The sequence below is a fragment of the Hydractinia symbiolongicarpus genome, chromosome 5 (assembly GCF_029227915.1).
Source record: "Hydractinia symbiolongicarpus strain clone_291-10 chromosome 5, HSymV2.1, whole genome shotgun sequence".
NCBI lineage: Eukaryota > Metazoa > Cnidaria > Hydrozoa > Anthoathecata > Hydractiniidae > Hydractinia > Hydractinia symbiolongicarpus.
This window is the reverse complement of record NC_079879.1, coordinates 13418935-13442525: the sequence shown is the minus strand read 5'-3', so window position 1 is coordinate 13442525 and position 23591 is coordinate 13418935. Positions and strand designations below refer to the sequence as shown.

General features: G+C 32.2%; 3 protein-coding genes across 3 annotated transcripts; all 3 read right to left on the bottom strand.

Annotated features, from left to right (window-relative positions):
- Window positions 1-1131: 1131 nt before the first annotated feature.
- LOC130644897 (fibroblast growth factor receptor-like) lies at window positions 1132-15922 on the bottom strand. The gene is made up of 17 exons (XM_057450678.1): window positions 15752-15922; window positions 11601-11703; window positions 11345-11523; window positions 10963-11229; window positions 10849-10869; window positions 6646-6754; window positions 5056-5240; window positions 4502-4903; window positions 3802-4260; window positions 3578-3688; window positions 3299-3474; window positions 3064-3186; window positions 2886-2956; window positions 2730-2770; window positions 2524-2620; window positions 2261-2366; window positions 1132-2154 (listed from the first exon to the last, which is right to left on the bottom strand). Exons 1-17 carry the CDS (start codon window positions 15825-15827, stop codon window positions 1972-1974), a joined length of 2709 nt encoding a protein of 902 aa, XP_057306661.1. The 5' UTR covers window positions 15828-15922; the 3' UTR covers window positions 1132-1971.
- A 3776-nt stretch (window positions 15923-19698) lies between these two features.
- LOC130644896 (uncharacterized) lies at window positions 19699-21646 on the bottom strand. The gene is made up of 2 exons (XM_057450677.1): window positions 20926-21646; window positions 19699-20773 (listed from the first exon to the last, which is right to left on the bottom strand). Exon 2 carries the CDS (start codon window positions 20704-20706, stop codon window positions 19708-19710), a length of 999 nt encoding a protein of 332 aa, XP_057306660.1. The 5' UTR covers window positions 20707-20773; window positions 20926-21646; the 3' UTR covers window positions 19699-19707.
- Window positions 20730-21491, bottom strand: LOC130645974 (probable ATP-dependent DNA helicase RecS). Its single transcript, XM_057452103.1, has 3 exons — window positions 21285-21491; window positions 20926-21221; window positions 20730-20808 (listed from the first exon to the last, which is right to left on the bottom strand). Exons 1-3 carry the CDS (start codon window positions 21489-21491, stop codon window positions 20730-20732), a joined length of 582 nt encoding a protein of 193 aa, XP_057308086.1.
- Window positions 21647-23591: the final 1945 nt, after the last annotated feature.

The following is a 23591-nucleotide window of genomic DNA, read 5'->3' as shown; positions in this document are numbered from 1 at the left end:
TCAAGGCGTTACAACAAATTGAAAGTGGGCAACCTAAGTCATTAGTAGCTCAAAGTATAATGTGCCAAGAAACACTATTCCCACATGGCTTTTACCTGCAAATAAAGAGAAGGCGTAATGATTAATTTTTCTTTGGAACGATTAGCTTGAAAAAAAAAAGAATGTCAAGGCAGGGAAACATGAGAACTTCAAAAAGCCTTTTTTAAGTGGCTTATGTCTGCAAGATGGAATAATATGTCTGTGAGTGGACTAGTCCTTCAAGTTATTTAGCAAAGACAATTGGTATAGATGGTTTTAAAGCATCGAATGAATGGGTTGACAGATGGAAGACACGGAATAATGTCACATTTAAAATGGTGTCAGGTCAAGCAAAATTATGCACACCAGGAGATGACTGCACACTGGAAGGTAACGCACTCACCAACGAAACTATCAAGGTACAAATTGCGAGATATCTTAACTGATGAGTTGGTCTATTCTTGGTCTGTTCTTCCAAGCACTACCAAACAAAACTCTTGAATTGAAAGGTGAAAAATGCACCGGTGGTAAACACAGCAAAGTCAGACTTACTGGGATAAGTACAGCGAGTGCTACAGGTGAAAAACTACCACTACTTGTCATTGGAAAACCCAAAAATCCGAGATGTTTCAAGAACTTACGATGTATGTACAAGGCACAAAAAAAGTTGATGAACCCGACATCAGTAAAACTTTGTAATGTACATAAGAGTAAAACTTTTATGAACACGAATGAACGTCAAGTAAAACTTTTATGAACACGAATGAGCGTCGAGTAAAACTTTTATGAACACGAATGAGCGTCCAGTAAAACTTTTATGAACACGAATGAACGTCAAGTAAAACTTTTATGAACACGAATGAGCGTCCAGTAAAACTTTTATGAACACGAATGAGCGTCCAGCTCTTGCTCCATTCCCGGTTGCAAAGGGCTTGGTAGAGATTTTAAGCCTGGGAGTCTTCAAAAAACCCTTTCGTGCATAAAACATCATAAATAGATAGCTGGTGGTATTCTCTTTTGGAAAAGGTATCAAATATATTTAAATATACGTAGCACAAAAAAGTCACAAAAAGATTGACACTTTGATACGTACAACAACGTATTCATTAGAAGTGCGGCAGTAGGTTTTACTAATTAATTTAGCAGTTCAAAGCAAAAGTTAAGCCTCGCAATCTTAATGGCAACACAGCCTCAACTTACATATAAACACTAGTAAATTATTATAAGGGTTTTACAATAAAGTAATACTAACAAATAAATAACGAAATGAACCAATAGTAATTCCCATCCTTTTATAGCACAAGTTGAGGAAAAAGAGGCTCGATAAGCAACCATTTTCTATGAATATTATAAAATATATATAAAACGCAATGGAAAATAAAAATTAAATAGAAAAGAATATTTTAAAAATAAAATTATAACTTGAATAATGATATGTAAATATAATTTCACCAGGAAAAATAAATCTCCACTTTCAACTGGAATAGTTTACTCAATTTAAAGAAAGAAACAAAGAAACAAATAATAAACAACACAAATTAATAATTCGCGAAATTTGATTCTCGTTTGCGTTTGGCCGAAGTTTCTTTCTTTAAAGTAATTACGTTTTGCAACAAATATTTCTCCCTTCTTATCTGCAAGTTTAAACTCGTTCAAACTTGTTTTATAACACAATTTAAAAAACACGTTTTATCTACAAATATACAACTGATCTGTTGAGCCAAAACATGCTGAATTCTCTTGGGTATGTGCAAAGACATTTCGCCAAACAAGTGACCAACACACTGACCAAGAAACCATGCAAGTCGTATAGTTGGTCATCGGGATTATTATGTCACATTTTGCCTTCTCTATTTTCGTTTTTAATGCAACAGTTTATTGCTGCATTTCATGATCACAATTACGGCATAGAAATTATATTGATGTAGCCATCTATTGTGGTTTTTAATGACGTCATAACTCAGTATGTCGTTCATGTAAGAGACTCATACTAACGCCTTTTGAGACGTCAAAGTCAAGTTCGTCAATTTTATCGTCAAATACACTCGAAGATGAATGCCGTGAATTCGACAGAGAATGAGGCGGCGATGACACTGAATCCGACATTAAGTACGGTGGTTGAAGTACCAGGTATTCCTAAATTAAAAACAAGTCTTAAAACAGCTACTTTAAATTTCTACCTAAAACATGGTAACATTTCGAACACATTTTGCAGAACATTTACTATTACATCCAAACTCACCACATCTCCTATTTTTAACAGCATTTCTTCTAATACTTCCACAAGTTCATCAAAAGTCGGTCGTTTTGAAGGAATTTCTTTCCAGCAGTTAAGCATCAAAGCATACCTAAAAATATATAAAAAAGCATGCTTAACATCGATCGTTATGTTTAAATAAAAAATAGAATACGATTAGCTAAAACCACGTTTAATTTACCTACATAAGGCAATAGAAAAATAACTTTACTTCACAAATGATATAAATGATTAAATTGGCAACTTACATTTCATTAGTGCAGTTAATAGGTTGTTCCATTCGATATCCTTGTTTTAGAAGATCAAACAGTCTTTCTAATGGAATTCCAGGATATGGCGAGCCACCTGCGAAACAAAAAGAAATCAAATTATTGTAAGGACAATCCCGTCGCATCACAAATTCACTTAAAATACATATACGGTTTTAATTATTGCCAACATTTTCTCAACTTACCGAAGGTTACAATTTCCCATACAAGAATACCGAATGACCAACTAAAAGAAATAATCGTTACACTTAGTAAAATGAGAGTACCAAGAACCAGCGTAAATTAAAACGAACAGGATTTAAAACTAAATACTTTTATTCCTGGTAAAAACAACAACTTACATGTCACTATAAGTAGTATACACCCTATCAAATAAAGCTTCAATAGCCATCCACTTTACTGGAAGGCGGCCCTAAAAGGAAAACATGCAAACTATACTTCCTGTCATTATTTAGATTGGGCAACTTCGTGAAATACTCAGTTGTAGGTGTCAGTTGTAACAACAAAAACATCACTTACATCTGTACATTTTCGATAATAATCAGTCTTGTTTATATTTCGCGCAAGTCCAAAGTCAGCAACCTTCAACACATAATTATCACCTACCAAAACATTCCTCGCAGCAATATCTCTGTGTATACACTAATATAAAAAAGAGTCAATCTCACTGAAGCATGGTTTTTTACCATGAAATACTTAACCTTGACAAGAAGGATGGCATTCTCCGAATAAATAAATCAGACACTATAGCTACCTTTTTAGATGCTAAGTAAGCCATTCCTTTCGCCACTTGTAAACAAAAAGATGTCAAATGACTCAGTGTAAGTTTCTCAATAGGAGGTGGTCTTGGTGTAACCGTGGGTCTTCTTTCTTTTAAAAATGTTCTTAGGTTACCATATCTACAGTACTCAATGATCACGCAGAGGTCCCCTACATTAAGATAAAATATAACAGATAAGCTCATTACCACAGTAAGAAATCACAAAAAACTCGATATTTCGATTTTAAGAAGAAAGATGGGTAGAATTTATACCTTGTTGCGATGAAACACCTAATATATTGATGATATTTGTATGGCTTCCTATCGACTTCATGACTTCAACTTCAGAAAGTAGATCTTTCAGTTCTTGTTCCGTAGCATCATCTAGAAATACACAAATCATCATTTTAATTACGCACTGGATTTTTAATTACGCACCAAACATGTCTTGATCATAAATACACCTCTTCGCAATTTTCGATGAAATAAAATGTTACCTTTTAACATTTTTACAGCAACAGTCAACGGTGCTGAATGTTTTGGTAGGTTATAAACAATGGCAAGCATGACTCGTCCAAAAGCACCTTCTCCTAGCATACCTTGAAAATCAATGTTGTCAATATTGACTTCTAGTTCTGGATCAATAGGAAGGCATTGGTATAGATACTCTTTCTCTGTTTGGCAAGAAGATAATCTGCCAGAGCTGAACTTTATTTTACGCCCGCCATTTTGTGACGCTGTAAATTCATTATCGTCGAGATTCAACACCACATCTATTTTGTCAGTGGAAAGCAACTGGTTGTTGTTGTTGTTTTTACAGCTTTTCGAACGTCGACGCCATAATAAAGCAACGATTGAAAGACAAAAAATCAGTAAACCAGCTACCGATGCAAGTGTGATAAACACAGGAGATTGGGACCAATTGTCTTCGGAGGGAGAAGATCCCACGACAGGTTCTAATTTTGAGACAAAATTAAATTTAACCACGTCGAGAAAGGTGACAACAGGGAAGTAGATGCGACAGAGTTATTAATATTATAGACCAAACAAAAAAATGTAATGTTAGAGATAATGCATAAAAACCTAACATTTGTACGTAAACGTATTTTGATGATTTGAAGGAGTAGAAGTGAAAACATGAAAGGAAGTTTGCCGGTAGGGAAAAACAAACAAAATACATTGCTATTCTATACTTACTTTTGACTGTTTTAGGATTGCTTCCTGCAACATACGTTTTATTGGATTTTATTAACGTGAACTGGTATACATCAAAACCAACAATGTTTCCACCCATGACAGAATACATGCCATAATCTTTTTCCGAGACATTGTGAAAGTGGTATTGTAACAGGTTTTTTATTCCATATTTATTGTCTGCTTGATCGAGTTTGTTGTAGGACATTTTTACGTCTACGACCCTAACAGCCGGCTTACTGTGCGTTGCATTAATACTCTCATTATAGTGGTATAAGAGTTGAAAATGAGAGGTACCGAAGGTTAATATGGTGGAATTTATCGTAATATTGTCACCAGGCGCAACAAAAAACTTTTTCTGGAGATTTGGAACGTTCACGAAAACTGGTGCTTGTCTTGCGATTTCTAAGATAGCAACAGTCTAAAATTACATTTACGCAATTGAAAAAATCGCAAGTATTAAAAATAGCAGTTACCCTAACATTAATTTCAGCACTATATATTAATTTCCCATCATATTTGTATTTAAACGAGAGAAAAGTGTACTGTTTACCCACCGTAGACATCAATCTCAACAGTATGTACTAATTTTCCATATTTGTTTTGTACAACGCAAGTGTAGAACCCAGTATCGCTTATCAATGCAGCTTTCAGTAAAAGGGTCTGATTATTATTTAAATAGGTGTAGCCATTCGTTTTACGTTGTGCTCCTGGATCGTTAATTGATATGTTATTTTTATACCTAAATAAAAAAACAAACAAACAATTGGTTATATAGTTTTTATAGTTTCAAATCAAGGCTCGAAAATGGGTGTTAATTTCCAAATTGTGTTGATTCAGCAAAAGTTTACCTTTTTTAAAAGAGAAGCGAACTGCGCTGCGGTTCGGCTGCTGAATATAAGTTCACGATGGCAGTGTTGATTTTAAGGACCAGGACTGGCTTGGCCGTCTGCTTTATAAAAAATCCCCACTATCAATCAATCAAATTTGTTTACATGTTTGTCAGTGATGAATTATTTGTAATTGAATATTTTTTACACATTTATCAAGCGGGTGGCTAACTTAAAAAACAATAGAATATACTTCTCTTTATTGGGATGGTTAATACGCACAAAATAATTAAATAAGAAAAAGTTGAAGATCAAAATAGCACAAATGTTGAACAACATGTGACAAATATATATTTATTATTTTATACTACTGAACTTACTGAACAAATTTGGGAGTAAAGATGAAGTAAAGAATCGTGAATAAAGATAAAGTCACCATATTGCACGTTCGAATTTTGATGAATGTTTCCGGTCTGTTTATTTATTCAAATTTGGCGCCATCTCATCATAACAAATTTTATCGCTTGAAGCTAGCAGTATGTTGTGGAAAGGGGACTCAAAACATGAAAAAAAATATTTTTGTTGGTCGTAACAGATATTCCTAAGTACAACGAAGTTTAAACGAAGGTTATTAAAATGCTTTTACTATACTATAGTACGTAAAATATTCTGGGTTATTTCTAGTCAAAGATCTTATTTTTGATGTTTTTTGTAAGTACATGCAAAACTTGTTTACTTTGACCCTTACAACTATAAAAAGTCTGTAAAATTGTTGTTAGGAAGATATATAGATAATAAGTCGTGAAATATAATTATTTGTTTGTTAATATGGTAGTATTTTCAGTAAATTTTAGAATTTAGAAATGTATAATTTTTTATGTCTCGCTTAAAATTTATTCTCTAGCTGCCACAAAATAAGTTTTTGTTCGCCTTTTCTTTAAACAGGGAATATCTCCTTAACAAGTAAAAAATAGTAAACCATACCATTGTTAATTACTGCTTAATATTCCGTTTTAAAAGGTTGTATTTATTTTTTAAAAAAAATCAAAAAACAAATTATGATATCAGCTAAACTGTCAAATTTAGGTTAATTTTTCATCATTGCACGGACTATATCTCTGTAATACAACAATTTAATTTAACATATAATTTTTTTTCCATATCTTTATGTTAAACGTTTTTCCAAGATTCTTTTTTTTAAATAATATTCATTTATATAGTATATACACTTCTAGCAAAGAAAATGTTAGAAACTGTTTTTCAATTGTTTTTACAGTATGTCCTGTGGAGTATAACTTATTAGCTTGATCTACATACCAAGTTACGTTCATTGGCATTGCTCCATCTGCCTGACAGTCTGCAGTCACGTTGCCCAATACGACATCCACTTTCAAAGAATGACCCTTCCTTAACCGAGGCCTTAGATCTATATAAAAATACAATTATTTTTATACTGTTAATTAATTAGTACCGCGGCTGATTACAACGTTTTGTTTTCATTTAATATAGGCGCGCAGTATAAAGACGCGGCCGCGTGTTTTACCGCTAGTTTCAAGGTAAAACAGGCGGTGAATGACGCGGCCGCGCAGTTTTTCTTGAGATGTGATTCGATGTGGTCCTGAGAATTACCACCGTTGAAGGTGAAAACGTGTTTACTCGTAGCGCAATATGGATGCTATGCCAGTCGGTGTCGATGTGTCATTGGAAGATTTAGTTGCGCATTATTATAGCCTACGACCTAAGTTGAAGTATTTGTAAATATGTTTGGTGATTAACAAACGTCATCACAAGTCATTATCTATGAGAAAGTTTCAATTAATATGCACAAGATTTGGCTTACGTCGAACTAGCAATGTTTCTCGCAGTATCCTGGTAGATACTATTAAGAATGAGTTGCAAGTGTCATCTTTAAGTTTCGGTTACCGGCAAATAACAAAATTGATAGCATTAAAGTATGACGTGATTGTTGCTAAGGAGGCTGTGCGAACTATATTGAAGGAGGTGGATCCGTCAGGAGTAGAAAAAAGGCTTGGAAAAGTGATTACACGACGTAAATATGATACCAAAGGTCCTTGTGACATATATCATATATAGATGGAAATGACAAATTAAAAAGATGGGGATTGGCAATACGCGGTGGTATTGATGGTTTCAGCTGTAAATTACTACGGTTGGTTGTTTCAACAATGGACCGACGGACGGAAAACATTTACTGTGCGGATTTACAAGAATTTTTCACTGTAAAAAGCGATACTTTGAAGTACGGTCGTTCAACGGGAAACCAGAGAATAGAAGCATTTTGGTCTCACCTTAAGTTGTACAAACTTAATTGGTGGATAAATTATTTCAAACATCTCACATCAACACTCGTATGACCCTGTATTACCAACCCATAGAGAAGTCTTATTTCTTTGTTGTATCCTGTTTTACAGAGTAAATTCAATGATTTTGCCATCACATGGAATTTAGGAAACGTACGCCAGTCATCAATCACTTGCAAGTACCCATGGACGCACAACGATCATTGGAAACGTATGTGCAATTACTTGGATTCTTAAGGAATGACGAATTTATAGTTTAACAAGCAAAACAAAAAGAAACATTTATATACTTTCGCAAAGTCTCTTTGCTGAAACATAACATCAAACAAAATATCACACATAAACCATGAGAATAACGAAATATAAATTTTCCATTAGCAACATCAGCTAAAAACAGCTCACAGTCACAAATGGCATTGGAAATATCACGGTGTAAATTAGAACCAATTTCTTCATCGTTGTGAAAGCATAAAATAACAAGAAGCTCATCAAGAGTTAAGATATTTTTATCTGGCAATAAAAAAACTTTTATATTGTAACAATTGGATTGTAACATAAATTCTGTACATTTTAGTCCTTCTCCAAATTGTGATATTGCAGCACGATTTTTCATCACTAAATAAATGATTGAAAAAACTCGCTTATTTTGTTCGATATCAGGTACAGGAACAATGTTCAAATCAAGTAGATCTTCATTCTCGCCACTCTCATTTTTATCCAATTTATACTTGAATTCTGCATCATTTATTGGTGTTATTATTTCAGGATATGACAAATCATACAACGCATTGAAAATGAGCTCAGAGAAACATTCAGGACCTCTTCCAACATGTATAATAGATGCACCTGTTAACTACCCAAGCTTGTAATATACTCTTTTTAATAACCGTCTGGCATTAATTTGAAATTAGGGGTAAATTTCGTTATCTCTTAGGGGTAAATTTCGTTATCTCCGAAAAATACCCCAGGGATAGTGGTAAACCATCTCATTAACAATAAGTACAATTCGCGCTCGCAATAAGTACAACCTGCATCAGCACTGGGTTCACCTGCAAATCTGATAGCTATTTTTTCAGACAAAAGATCAAAATTTTGACGTATATAATAATAGAGGCCAAAAACGCTGTGAATCTCGTTGTATGATGATATTCACAGTTTTGCATAAATGCGACAGAATCAGTTTCTGTTTCTTCAAATTGTGGAGTAGCATTATCTAAATTACCTGTCCCATAATTTTCCATAAAACGATTCACTTCATCATCACCAAATGCCAAACTGTCCTCAGTTGATTCTTGTTGAAGAGAGAATGAGGGTGAGCCAATTGAGTGTCTATATCTCACTGGTTTTTTGTGTGTTTCTTGAAAAATGTCTGAATCTCTATGTCAGTTTTGGCAGTATTTGTCACAACATTTTGATCGGGTGATAATAAAAAAGTATCCTCTGTCATAATGTTATCTGTTTGATCTGCTAGCAAAGTTTCTGTGTAACCCTTCATGGTGTAACTTTCATTTTGCTCACAGCGTAGACAGCTACTAATATACGTACAAGAACAAACGCTGCATATACTTCTGTCACCAAAATTCGATCCTAGTAAGCTGGGTGGTACAGTAATTATTGAGGTACCTTCTGCCTATGCAGATGATATTACTCTTTCTTCTGGTCCAAAAATTTCTGTATCTGATTTAAAAATACTTGAACATGACTTATTGCACAACTTTGAAAACTCCAACTTCGCAAATGATTTAGGATAGTATAAATATACTTGCATTGCTTTTTTTTTGTCTCTTCAACTCAAACCATATGTTTCTATATCAATGAAATCTTGCTCCAGAGAGGAACCGTTATAATTACCAACAAATGTTTGATCTTTTTGTGGTATATCATAGTGTTTACATATTTCGTCATGTAACTCAGGGTATTTCGTAAATCGATTAAATAGTGTCAAATAACTTTGGTTGTTTTTCATTGTATTATTTTGATAACTTATCTTGACACTTCAATCCAACATTAACTTTGTAGGCTTCCCTTACAGTTATTTCCCAGAGTGGGCTCTTTTCAATATTTTTCTTAGTTCATTTGCCTTTTCATGATAGGACTTCTTTTCAACCACAGGGACTGCAAATAACAGCCGATATAATAATATGTCTCCGTATGTCAACCCTAGCTCCACAAGCTTTTGTTGTTCACCTTGAGGAGCCACATTATTGTCAATTTTGTTAAGGATGAATGAATTCAACTCAAGGAATGAATTCAACTCAAGGAAAGTTTTCACATAAACAAAACATATAGCTACTTGTGTGATGTGAAAGATTTCCTTACGTCTGTGTGTGTCTTTGCCTACTATCTTCGTTGACTTGCAATAAATAAAGCAAAATAAGCTAGCTAATTGCTTGTTTACCTTTTCAAAGCTTCCAGCTACAGCTGCCATTTTTTGTGAGTTCTGAGAAGTAACTTTCTAAGAATTCCGTTCTAGTGTTCAGGGCTCTAATTTGCAGACCAGAACACTGCGCTCTTGGCCACATGCCGTTGTTTTTCGAAAATCTTTTGTGGAAAGGAAAGCGCGGTTGCGTCATTTACCGCCTGTTTTACTAAAATTTATGGCAAAATCAGTGGCAAAAAGCCAGGCTGCGTATATAGTACCTGTTTTAACTGCCACATTTTGCAGACCAGATTTAAAAACTGGTAGTAAAACTGGCAGTGAAACATGCTGCTGCTGCTATAAAGACGCGACCGAGCTTTTTAAAACGCGGCCGCACATAATTTCATGTGGCTGTGTCTTTTTTACAGTGCTTTGTAATTAGCCGCCGTAATTTAGCTATGCAAAGTGTAAAGTGTTCTGTATATATATGAGTTGTGAATGCTTACAAAGTTTCGTACATGCGCGCACATCCTGACAGGCAAAAACAGAAGGACCACATAGCCAAATTGACTCTTTATGCTAATTTATAAATTTTTAGGAATATCAAGTTGAAAATGCATTGGAATTGTTTTTCTTAATTATTATCTTATCTTTTTTACGGCAGACTTTACCAATTTTAGCATCAGTTCTTTTTTTACACTTAATATTTTCGATCGTTGCGGTCTGTTACTTATATTTTGTGCCTGTGCACATGCGTGCGCATGTCCATTGTTCTTCATGCAAAATCAAAACATTATGTCACTCTGCAACTCATATATACAAAATAAATTGTAAACAAACCTTCACTTGAATTTCCATGAGCTAAAAAATAAAAATAAAAAAATAATAGTAAAAAATATCATTTACAAACATCGTGACAATCATTAAAAACATATCGAACCATTTTCAACTTACGTCTCACAAAAAGATTATAAACCGTTTTGCTCTTTCCAACATTATTTTCAACAACGCAAGTGTACTTGCCACTGTCTTCTATTTTTACCCGGCGAATTCTCAAAAATCTGTGCTTTTTTATTCTGTAATGTTTGTCTGATGATACTTGGTTTCCATTAAAGAACCAATTATATGATTTTAAATAGTGTCGCTTCACAGTGCAACGAAATTTTGCTGTGTCACCAACCGTTATATTAAGGAATTTGGCTCTTGTTTGAATAAGTGGAGCTAAATAAAATAATAAATTCTTCTAAGATTACAGTGAAACTTTCAGAACTCAGCTCATACCTAAAATTATTCTTTACACAGATTTGTGCGATTCAAACAGTAAACAAATCCTTACGTTGTATTGGTGGAACATCAAAAATTCTGTCAATTTCACTGTCACGATCTCCAGCTTTTACGTTACATTTGTAAACTCCAGTATATTGACTACTAAAATTATGTATTTCCAATATTTGCTTGTTGTTATGAAAGCTTACTCCTGGTAATCTATCCACTTCTATAGTACTGTCTTTTAACCTGTGCAAAAAAATTGTAGTAACAAATAAGTAAATTTGATCAATCAAAGAATGAAAAGGTACAAGTATATTACCAACCATGTAATTTTGACTCCAGACGTCTCAGAATTAAGGGTACAGTCAAAAAACCAGCTGTTTTTTTCTTTTCGCAAATGATTACCATTCTCAACAAATGACAACTCTACAGAGAGAAACCAGATTATTTTAAAAGTTTTGTTGGTATTATTGAAATCAGACCTCTCCTATGCATAATTTAGTGTCACTACATATGGTTAAAAAGTAAGGTATAATTGCTACACAAACAGGGTTTTTGTTAATTCATTTTTGGTACTTTAAGCTTTACTTTTTTTTAAATTTTTTAGGCTGCCTTTCTAGGTTTTCTATTATAAATTTCTGGTAATATTACAAGTTTCTCAATCACACAATCATAGATACATTGTCAAACATTAAAACTTGGGAATGGAACTTATTTAAGATTAACATTAGAAATTAAGAAACTTAATAATTATACATTTTCTGGAGAATTTGGAATATTTAAGGTTTTCAACATCATCTGGTCTGACTTTAATGTATTTAAAGTCTGAAGAAACACCCCCTCCCACCTCATATTTCCTAGACTTCTTCCTTGAACCAGTTTTCACTCTCATGGTACAGCTGAGAGGAGTGTCATTATTAATTTTCCTTATTTCTGTGATATAGTTACACACACACATTTTTTGTGCATGATTTTGTAAAAGAATATATATCCTATTTTCACGACGATGTAAACTGAACTGTTCTAGGTTATTAGCAATGCATTGGTATTTGTTATGTTTTTGACTATTTTTGACTGGAATCGTGCATTATTAACCTGTAACCACATTAAATATTAAGTATGCCATTGCATTGTCACATACAAAGTGTACATACACATTGCATGGTCATTACAGGAAACATTAGTTTGAAATAAATCTTTAACGTATATTGTGGCCATAAAAGCATCACTCTGAAAGATAGGAGTATCTGTCTTCTATTTCACATTTTACAGTTTTAATAAACATTGCTTAAAAATAAAACATTGCTTAAATAATTTTATAAATGCAAATTCTTAATTAAAAGGTGAAAATTTTCTAAGCACAGCATTTTTTGTATAATTTTTTAGCTTCCTGGTCATACATTCATGTTTCCTGTGCTCAATTAAAGTCACTTCCTTAGTAACCATAAGTCAAAGAAATAATAATAATAACATGCAAGCTCTTCAAAGAAGACAGGAAATTTAGGCTGTTATATAGCCCTTCCTGATTATTCACATTTTGGTAATTAAAACAACATGATACTTTAAATTACAAACCCACAAAAAACAGACTTTTTATTAAGGTACAAAATCTGTATATATACATACTAACTTATTACATAAAGATTCCTAACAGCTTTTCAGGAAAACATAATATTTAGAGGGAAGATATAAGATGTTAAATGTTTGTATTGAAGTACCTCCTTCAATTTAAAACGAATATAAAAACATTTAAATGACGTAAAACATAAAAACCCATTGTGAAATAAAGAACAATATTATGATGTGCAAAAAGCTAAAAAAAAAAACCTCTTGGGTATATAGAAGACAAATAAAAAAACATTTTCATAAAGCCAATAGTTAAAAGTATTTTTGGATTTGCCATCAGTGTAGTATTATTTTATGACTTTATCAAAAAACTGTTAGTAGAGATTATTTCAAGTTATGTGAAGAAAATAATACATGGTTTTACATTTTTGTTTGTAAAATACAGATCAGTCTTAATAATATCTCTTATGAAACTTTTAAAGAAAAGATATCTTGCCAAGCTAGGAAAAATCTGAGTGTTGCAAAAAAAATTTTATAACTAATAGAATGAATTGTTTCTGTTTTGTAATGATTGCACAACAATTTTGTATTAATCTTTTCCTAAAGAAATTGAGACAAAGCTTATTCACAATTTTTTTTTTAAAGTTAATTACATTTAAAAACTGTTTTAATTATATAACAAAAATACCTAATAAAAAAGAAGTACAAATTTTTACTGCAAGTCAATTGAGAAACAATGATAAAAGGGCTTGTTTAATTTTATTAAAATTAAAAATGTAGGATTGTAATCTATGCATGATATATAAATTAATTTTTAATATATTCATTTGATTTGATATGAAAGGAAGTCCAGGGTTGGTACTTTTTATGCAGATATGATATCACGTAGCAAAATTTTGACAATAAGGTTCCCAAATGGGTCATTAGGTTTTTTTATGGTCATTGTGGTCTCTGAATTACTTAACTAGCCTTATTTAATTAACACTTCTAATAGATAAATGCAACCGAAGAGACATTATCGGTCATGTAATCTTCTTTTATAAGAAAACATAATGAGGGTCACAATAATAGCTTTGGTTTTATTCATACAAAACACCACTATTTTTAAAGCCAAGGTAATGACAAGAAAGGGAAAACAAGTTATTTAAATGACAGCAACGTAAGAAAATAGGCCATTATTAATGTCATGTATAATTTCAGGTATATGAATCAAATGCTTTATACAATGTATAAAAAAATTAGTGTAAAAATTTTATGACATCTTTGATATATATATGCATATATATACATATACATAATATATCAAGGAAGGAAAACCTATAATGCGAAACAATGAGATAATTTCACACAGATAAATATTTATAAAAATTTTTACAGAGTGGAACTTTTGTTCAATTTTTTCAGCTTTAGAACCAAAACATGCATATTTACAAATATTTTCGTCATCCCACCATATAGATATATTATATAAACTTGAAAATTAATTTTAGTATGGTTACTTGAGGTTGTAAGAAAAAAAAATCATTGGAATTTACAAAGTATATGTATATTTGTATACATATAGTTTGTAAAACTCATTTTGCAACACAACAAATATTGTAAACAGGTCCCGGTTTTGCAGAGCAAGTTTTTCCAATTAGGCAATTAGGCAAATTTTGATAACATGTAATACACTAGACAAAAATATATTTTCCCTTTCTAATAGGTACAAATCAAACAGGATAAATACACATACCAACAAATTTGCCTTTTTAAGGTTTTTTTTCCTTGAGATAATTTTGTTACATGTAAAATTGCCAGATAAGAACAAGATTTTGTTACCTGTCATTGTCAAAATTTTAAAAAAAGAGATAAGGATTTTGGGGAGGAGCAGATGTTGCATGTTGACCAAAATGTCTCCTAACATTTTATTAATAATAAAAACTTAAACAGTTTATACAATTTTTACTATATATAACCTGTATCACCTCCCTACTCTCTTTATTCTACCATTCTATACAATATATACAACAATTTCTCTATCAAAATATTGATTTCTGGTGCAAGAAATTCCTGCTGATGCATGTTTATAATTGTGTTCATGAACAAGGCTACCAAAATGAATATTATTTTCAATTATTGTAAGGAAGAAAAAAAATTAAAAGCAATTTTGGTAGCTTGAGTTAGAATTGCAAGAGAATTCACGTCCTAGATTGTTCTTATTAAATGCTAAAATTTGGACTTGATTTAAACATACACAGAATAAATAATTGTTTAGGTTAAACCCAACATTGTACACATGTAAAAAAACATCAAAATTGATTTTAAAAACAGAAAAAAGTACAAAAAGGAAAAATTACTCATTTAAAATGATGATCACATCAGTCAACTGACCAATGCATTATCAAGAAAGAGCATATGCTTTTACAATAGAGATGAAAAAAAAAAAAAAAAAAAAAAAAAAGGTCCCAGTTGGACAACATTTTTGCTCATGGAAGAATGCACCAGCATGTTAATTTGATGATCAATTTAAAAAAAGAACAAGAAAAAAAATCATATATACTAAGCGTTTCGCTTTTATTCTTACAAGACTAGACTTTAATATTCAAAAGATGTATTAATTCATTCCTACTGGTGTAAATATATAAACAAACGAAAACGTTATAAATAATTAATTATTTGTTGACTCAATTTTGATTTACAGACAAATATAAGACAAGAAGAAAAGACATTTACAAACAAATTTTGCAAGTATTTTGTAATGAACGAAAAATTCTAGATTTTCGCATTTATTGTCAATAAAATACTAGACAAACGAAAGACAACACGTTTTCAAGTATGTATAACTACCTAATGTTTACTTTAGCTATTAACCTCAATTTTTCTTCCTTAATTCAATCGATGAAAGAAGTATAAACAACGTACTTACCGCTAGTAACAAAGCAAAAGTCTTCAAGTAATAATATCAACATAAGCGCCAACTTGATCAAAAACATCACAGCCATTTTTTGGCATTACAATCAATATACTTCACTGAAATAAAACATTTCTAAAATTTTTACTACTAACCAGCGTGGCTCATAACTTTAAACACTAAGCCACGTGTATTGTATTCCCAAACGTTTTTTCAAGAAGTGAAAATTAATACAGAACGATCAAATTATAAATAAAACAAAAACGCAACGTAAACTGCCGCACTGTAATCAAGAACCGAATCTCTTTAAATATATTTTTTTCGTCAGTACTCGTTAGAATGCGCAATTAAAGTAATTAAAGTAGTTTGTCATAGAGCTTTAAATAATAGCCCTAGTATATCATTGACTTTTTACACTAAAGATTTAAAAGAAAGCTAATCAACCGTGTTTCAAATCTCTTTACCAACACAAAGGAGTCGTAGATTTTCCATCTCTAAAATAGAATCAATGAAACCAAGCTAGTGTTGACATTTTTGTCTGTTCTATAAACTTTCAATTGTGTACAAAACTTGTCTCTTGCGAATAAAAATCGTCACACCTCACACGCAACAATATCGAGAAGAAGTTGATTTCTTGTCTTTTTTTTAAAAGACATCTTTCGACGAAGTTGTGTCGACAATAATCTTGAGACTTCTGAAGTTGGCTCTACCGCGGTTTAATTCTTTTCCGGAATGGTTTCCTGATGTTTTATATTACTTAACTATTTGTTTTGTAATTCCATCGAATTTATTTTTACTATAAATTGAAAAGCATGATAAACTCTCTATACATAAGGTTAAGTAAATGTGATATGTTGAGACTCCATTGATACAATAACTCTCTCCGCTTAGTGTCAAGTCTGAGGTTTCCATGCATTTCCGCTCAGCATTTTCTGCTTGAGCGTATTTCATGTCAAGCCTACGTAGCAAACCAACGCCACAAAAACGAAGTTTTTATTTTTTTTAAATTTTGTTGTAAAAAATTTAATTCTAGGTATCTTACCTCTGGAGCAGAAATTTTTTCTACTTAAAACTTGAGAGAAAAAAACTCCCGAGCTGAGCAAAGAATGTAGTCGTATACCTTCAAATTGTTACCCGTTGCCAACATGTGGGGTTTTTGTGTGTTTCCGCATTACTTCCAAAAAACAAAAGCCGTATCCGTAAGCAAGGGGCACTGTTACCATGAATGTCACACACTTCCAACTTGTCACTGTTCAAAGCGGGCTTACTAAGGGCCTCAGGTTAATTTTGCAGATTCAAGACTCTAATTTTTGTTTACGATATGTATGTAGAGCTTTAACAACCATCTGCCACGCGTATCTTGTTCAGGTGATGCACGATCCAAAAACGGTAATTATGCAAGCTTGACCCCGGTACTTTGGCGGCGAGAACTATCAGCAGCGCCGTCAAGAAGCAAATAGAACTGCGGATGAAATTGGTCATTTTGCTAGACACTATTTTAGTTAAAACAGATTTAGGCTCAACATTGTTTTAAAAATCTAAAAACAACCGAGTCTGAATTTTGGCATAAAATAAAATATTATGAATTCATTATCTTCTCTTAACAAGCTACCGATATTGTTTTTCCTTGTTATCTTCTTTTCTCACTGCAATAAGTGCGAAAAAATATTCATATTGGCCTCATTGTTCATGAACACAATTATAGAGCTCCATTAGCAGCAACAAAAACCATTATGTTTATATAAACATCAAAAAAAAAAAAAAGAATAGTATGAGGCTGCATTTTTGTCTTTTTGATACTCAAAAATCCCTGGGAACAAGGGTGCTTACCATCAAGAAAAAAAAAATCGACCGAAAAATTTTAAAAAAAAGAACAAATCAGATCGGATTTTCTTATAAAAAGGTGTGTGTCCAAGATTATGTTCTTTTGGTGACAGACGTTGTTGGTTTTCATAATATCTGCAATTAGGGGATTGTAGTAAAAATAAATAAATGAATTAATAAATGCCTCTCACCAGAAAAAAATTACGTAAAATTTATTTTACCGTGTTTCCACTGGAAATTTGTGTCGGGTTTACAATAACCTCGTCCCCAGCGCATCTTGTATCTTTCATGACATCCGGGACGGCGATACGAACATGATGCCGTCCTGATGTCAGAAAAGAATTAAGATGCCCTGGGGACGAGGTTGGGTTTACATTACATTTGATTAATCTGATAAGATTTGTTTTATATGATTTATAAATAAGTGTAAAGAGAAAATATGATGATTAATCCCAAAAGCCGTTCAGATAAATTTTAAATGTGTTCAACATTTAAAATTAATCATGGAAAATCGGCCAAAAATATCGAAAATCGATCAGGTAGAGGAGATGAACAAGTTGTATGTATGTGCGCAAAATATTGAAGTGAGTTTTGTACAGTGCGCAACGTTTGGGGGCGTTAAAAAGGTCTTTCTTGTTTAGGTGTAAACGAATATCTCAATCTCGTCCCCAGAGCTTCTTTTTCCCTTTCTGATATGCGTGCTGGCGCGAAAGAAGTAGCTCTGGGACTGGCTGGTTAAAGTTTGAATTTCATTGGCTCTTCAATTACGCGAGTTTTAAGACGAGTTGCTTCAAGGCGAGAACGTAACGGCCGTGAGTTAATTTAAAATGGCGGAAGATGATGTGCGGGATTTGTTATGTTGCTGTTTGTTAATGGTTGAAGTTTGAAGATTTTTATTACTTAAAGAATAAAATTTAAAAAAATATTATTTTGGTAATGCTTACGACCATGTTGAAAAGATACCTGTAAAAAGATATAATGCAAGGTACTTGTAAATAGGTTTTTCTCACCTTTTGTTTAGCTAAATTTTTTTTCACACTTTTTTTCTATGCTTTTTTACACCTGTTTATACCCTACAGCTGGCTTTAAATCTGACAAAAAGTTAATCATGATCTTATGTGTTCTTAAAAGGAAAGGTTATAGCTAGTAAGAAAAACTCAGGTAGTGAAAAAACTAGAGCTAGACTAGCTATATATTCTCATCATGTAACCATGCATCAACAGTTTTGGTGTTGCAGATGAAGGATACTGCAAAAGAAGGGGATGGTGATTGTAACCTTGTTAATCAAAAGCTGTTGCTATCAATCTTCAAATCACTCGGTCTTTACAGCAAGTATGCACTCGAAATGTTTGTATCAATAGCTCAAGTGGAAAGCTTATTAACACCAAGGCTTGCTGAACAACAAAAGTGGAGTTATTTTGTAAATTGGAGAGGCGGTCCTGGTCAAAATATTGAAGAAGATTTAGCACAGGAAATAACAAATAAAATCAGTAAAAATATTGTACATCATATGGGACCAAACAAAACCTTTAGTTCTATTAGTAAAATATGCAAAGCAACAAGTGGGATTAAAGAAATAACTGAAAATTACGATAAAGAACTGGAGAAACATGCAAAATCTGTTCAACATGCAACTGCTAATAGTAAAAATGATGAGATCGAAATAATTGAAGAATTGCTGAGAGTAAAACCCTTCGATTCGATACCTGATAGATTTCATGCAAGCTTTTGCAATATAAAGAGTAATCCACTACGCTATTTAAATGTGAGTGACTTTCATAAATGGCTTGATAATCATAAAAATGAAATAGGTATTTATCAGTAAAATATTCTTACACACAATGTGTTATATATATATACATTATTAGAATGTGAATACGCATAAAAACATAAACTTTTTATTGCAAGCTGGACTTTAAAAAATATTGCTGATATAGGATGTCTAAAATATCTTTACAGATAAATGTTGTTTGACCCCATCAAAAATCTTATTTGATTATAAATTTGTTGCATAATCAAACTAGCTATCTAGAGTATATATATACACAATCTGCTTCACAAAAATTCTAATGGTCCAACCTTACCAATAAAAAATGTTTTCAACAAAATAAAAGAAGAAATAAAAACTATATATATTATTTATATACTTATAGATTCAAATATTTTCTGATGACATCAAAAATTTTTGTCGAATACCTTTCATCCCAAACATCAAATTTATGCAATAAATCACGTTTACAAGTTATTAAATGAAAATTGTTGGAAATTTTTCCAATAACATCATGTGTCAAATTAAACTCAAATGTTAATAAATGAGAGTCTTCTTCCTTTTCAACATTAATCATTTCTAGCTCTAAACGTATTGATTCTCTATCAATATCTGACATTTGTATATGATGAACAGGAGAAAAATCTTCAGTTGTCGTAGGATTACAGTTTTCACAACAATTGTCTTGTGTTTCGCATTTAAAACTGAAGTATTTGAGCAATGATTTTCTGAGACAATCAGTCTCTTGACAATATTTTTTAATTGATTCATCCATTTTTAAATTATTTTTACTGATGTCAGAGTTGTTGTAGTACAATATGGCATTTGATTGTGCACCATTTCTCCCTGCACGTCCAATTTCTTGTATGTAACTTTCCAGTTTTGATGGGGGAGAAATATGAATAATGTTAGTAACCTGAGGTACATTAACACCCATACCAAAAGCAGTGGTTGCAAATACTACCCTTATTCGAGAGTTTAAGGATTTCAATTCTTCCAAAATATCTTCTTTCATACATGAAGTGGTTGATGCATGAAATTGAGCATACAATTTAGCTCTTGGAGTTATCTCGTTTTCACAGAAGGGATTTTCAATAACCATGTCAAAAAGTTTATATGCATATCCACAATATTTTAAACCCATATATATAATTGTGATAGGGTAATCTTGTCTGGTTTCGTTTAATTCTGTTGCTATTGGTAATAGAATTTGTTCATAACTTTTTACACCATAGTTGTTTGGAAGTCGTTTTTTTACACTTAGAAACACATTTCTACGATTTGGTGAGGCTTTTACAATTTTGCAGTTCTGTAGAGATAAGTCTTTTATAATTTTGGAAATCATTTTATCTCCCGCAGTTGCGGTTAATGCAAGCATAGGGCGATCTTGAAAGATGGTGTTTAAGACAACCAAATCTTGAAAGCTTTTTCTAAATTCCAGTCCCCTGAAACGATATAAAAACATAATATATATATATACCTAAATATGTAAATTATAGTATATACATAGTAACAAAAAGAGTATATATATACATTTATATTTTTAGCTGATAGTTTTTGTACATTTTGTAGCTAGCTATATATAAAATTTACTTACCACAATTCCACACAATGTGCCTCGTCTACTACACATGCAACAACATTATCCTGATAAATTTTTGATTTTAGTAAATTTCTTCCTGTGTGTGACAAAAATGCTTCTGGATGTCCAAATAAAAAATCAATATCTCCATTTTTTATTTCATGTGAAACTCTGAAATTTGGTTCGACAGGATCTTCCGTATTCAAATGTGCAAAAAGATCTTCTGTACATTCTTCCCTTTCATAAGTAAGTGTAGCAACTTCTACACCTCTTTGGCTCAAAATTTTTTGTTGATCCTCAATGATAGCGCGCTATAAAGCGTTGAGAGGGCTAACAACAATCACTATGTTTCTTTTCTTCTGTAAAGGCATTACAAAAGGAAGTAACTGGTACAAAATGGATTTCCCATATCCAGTAGGCAAAACCGCAAGAGTATCGTTTCCATTAATTAGTTGTTCAAAGCAAATGATTTGTTTGGGCTTTAACACAAAATTTGGGTCAAAACCTTTCTCTAGAGCAAGTCGAAGTTTGGAAAAAAGTTTCCATCTTGTTAGCCAGCTAACTAAATTTTTACTCGCCATATGCTTGTTTTTATGCTCAGTTACCTTCCTATATTCCTTCCATAAAATCTGGACAAGCAAGACAAACGGCTCTTTCAAAAATACCCACTATAGGTGGGTATTTTGACCGGCCAGTCCCAGAGCTACTTCTTTCGCGCCAGCCACATATCAGAAAGAGAAAAAGAAGCCCTGGGAACGAGATTGCGAATATCTTAATCTTATTATAGGATTAATCTTCAAAAAAATTATTTTCTTGCAGCTAAAACAAATCTTTTAAGATTAATTAATCAATGCAAAATTTTGGTCGTTTTTTAGCATTGTTACACTCTCCCATTATCTAGCAAAATTTTCAGAATTTTGATGGTGTCCCCGAAGTAACTCTTATCGACTTTCTTGAAAGCTTTCTAAATTTATCACTTTGTTCAGTCGTTAATCACTTCGTTTTTCTAAAAAAAAGATATACTGTAGTTAATACGAAAATGGACAGCAAAATCAATTTTTGCTTGAGTCTGTCTGTATTATATTGTTTTTTATAATTTTTCTCCTCCTGTCTCTGAGGTCGGAACGGAGAATTTTTTTAACCAATGACGTCATCCGTATTTTATTAATCTCAAATGTATCCCAATGAGCTAAACCTTTTATTGATAAGAACCAGGAAATTTTGTTCAGCCTGAGGCGTTCTTATCTTTCGACATCAGCCTGAAATTTTTTTTTGTTTTTAAATTTTGAGCATTGCTACTTAAAATTTAATACTGTATTCTTCCACAGATAAACCCACCCGCGTATATAAGCCTACACCTTTTTCTGAGGAATATAAAGGAAAAACTATAAATTATTTTTTATTTTTAATTTTAATTTTCATTAAAGAAAATCGTGGAATAAAGTTGTTTGTTTTACTTTCCTTCTTACAGTGTTTTCATACCCTTGTAAAAGCCCACCCGCCTACAAGCCCATGTTTTTTTATGATTTGTTATTAGAATGAATAGGGTTAAAGTTGCCCAACCTTGCTAGGATTAGACAAGTTTGATCATTTCACCGACATTTTTAATGCCAAAAACTTTTAGAATTCCCATTATCTAAGTGCCACACGCGAGAACAAAATTTCTCTCAAAACATCTGTTTGCACTTTTAGGTGTAATGTAACGATATCTGTTATTTTTATTATTCTTATAACGTTTGGCTTTTATACTTGGCTCGCTTACATATAATGAAGTTTTCTTGCCTGTTTGAAGTACATTTGTGTGAAAAAGACATTCGTTTATATTCGTTTTTCATTCGTTGATATTCCCAAATTTTTAATTTTTTCAGAGTCAGATCAAATACATTTCTGTTAAGGTCTAAAAAATACCCACAGTGGCGTGATTATTTATCTGTTAAATCACATATTTTTTTGTTGGATTTCTATTAGTTGTATTGTAGGTCGTTATATTTTATTATCAAACAGCATTTACGTGAAGCCAATGTTTTATTTCATATTACACTCCTTGATTAAGATGTTACCTTGAGGTAGTAATTTAAGCCCATTGTATTCCATGAGAGCACAAATCTCGAAAAACTGAATACATGTTAAAAATTTTAGCAGCAAGACTGTGATAGTGACTCGTAGTCAGTCGTAACCTCGTGTGTTTATCAGGCATGATCAGCAAAACGTACAGCAATACCAAGTGAGATTATCAAGTCTCAGTAGATCGCTTTCATAACCTTAACTACATCTACCATTTTAGCTCACGCAGGCAAAAAATAGTGGCAAACTGTTACATTTATCACATAAGCTTTGACCATATAAAAGTGGCAAACTTTGCCTTGCGAAATATTTTGTCCTCGGAAATTTTATTTAAGAATTATACCCAATAAAAAAAATTCTTAATATGATCTGACAAAAACCTGATTTTTGTTCCCTGTCGAAAAAAATGTCTAAAGAATTATAATTTATAATTACAGAATTCTAACATGATCACTAATTAACGCAAAATAGCACAGTTGGCCCTTAAAGTGCGCGGTGATTAACACTAATTAAGAAAATTTTCCCCATATTGTTTAATTAACGCGAATTGTTTAACTTTAGTATTACTATTAACAGGCTCTTTTCATTTTTTTTTCATTAGAATAACTTCAGGGGGA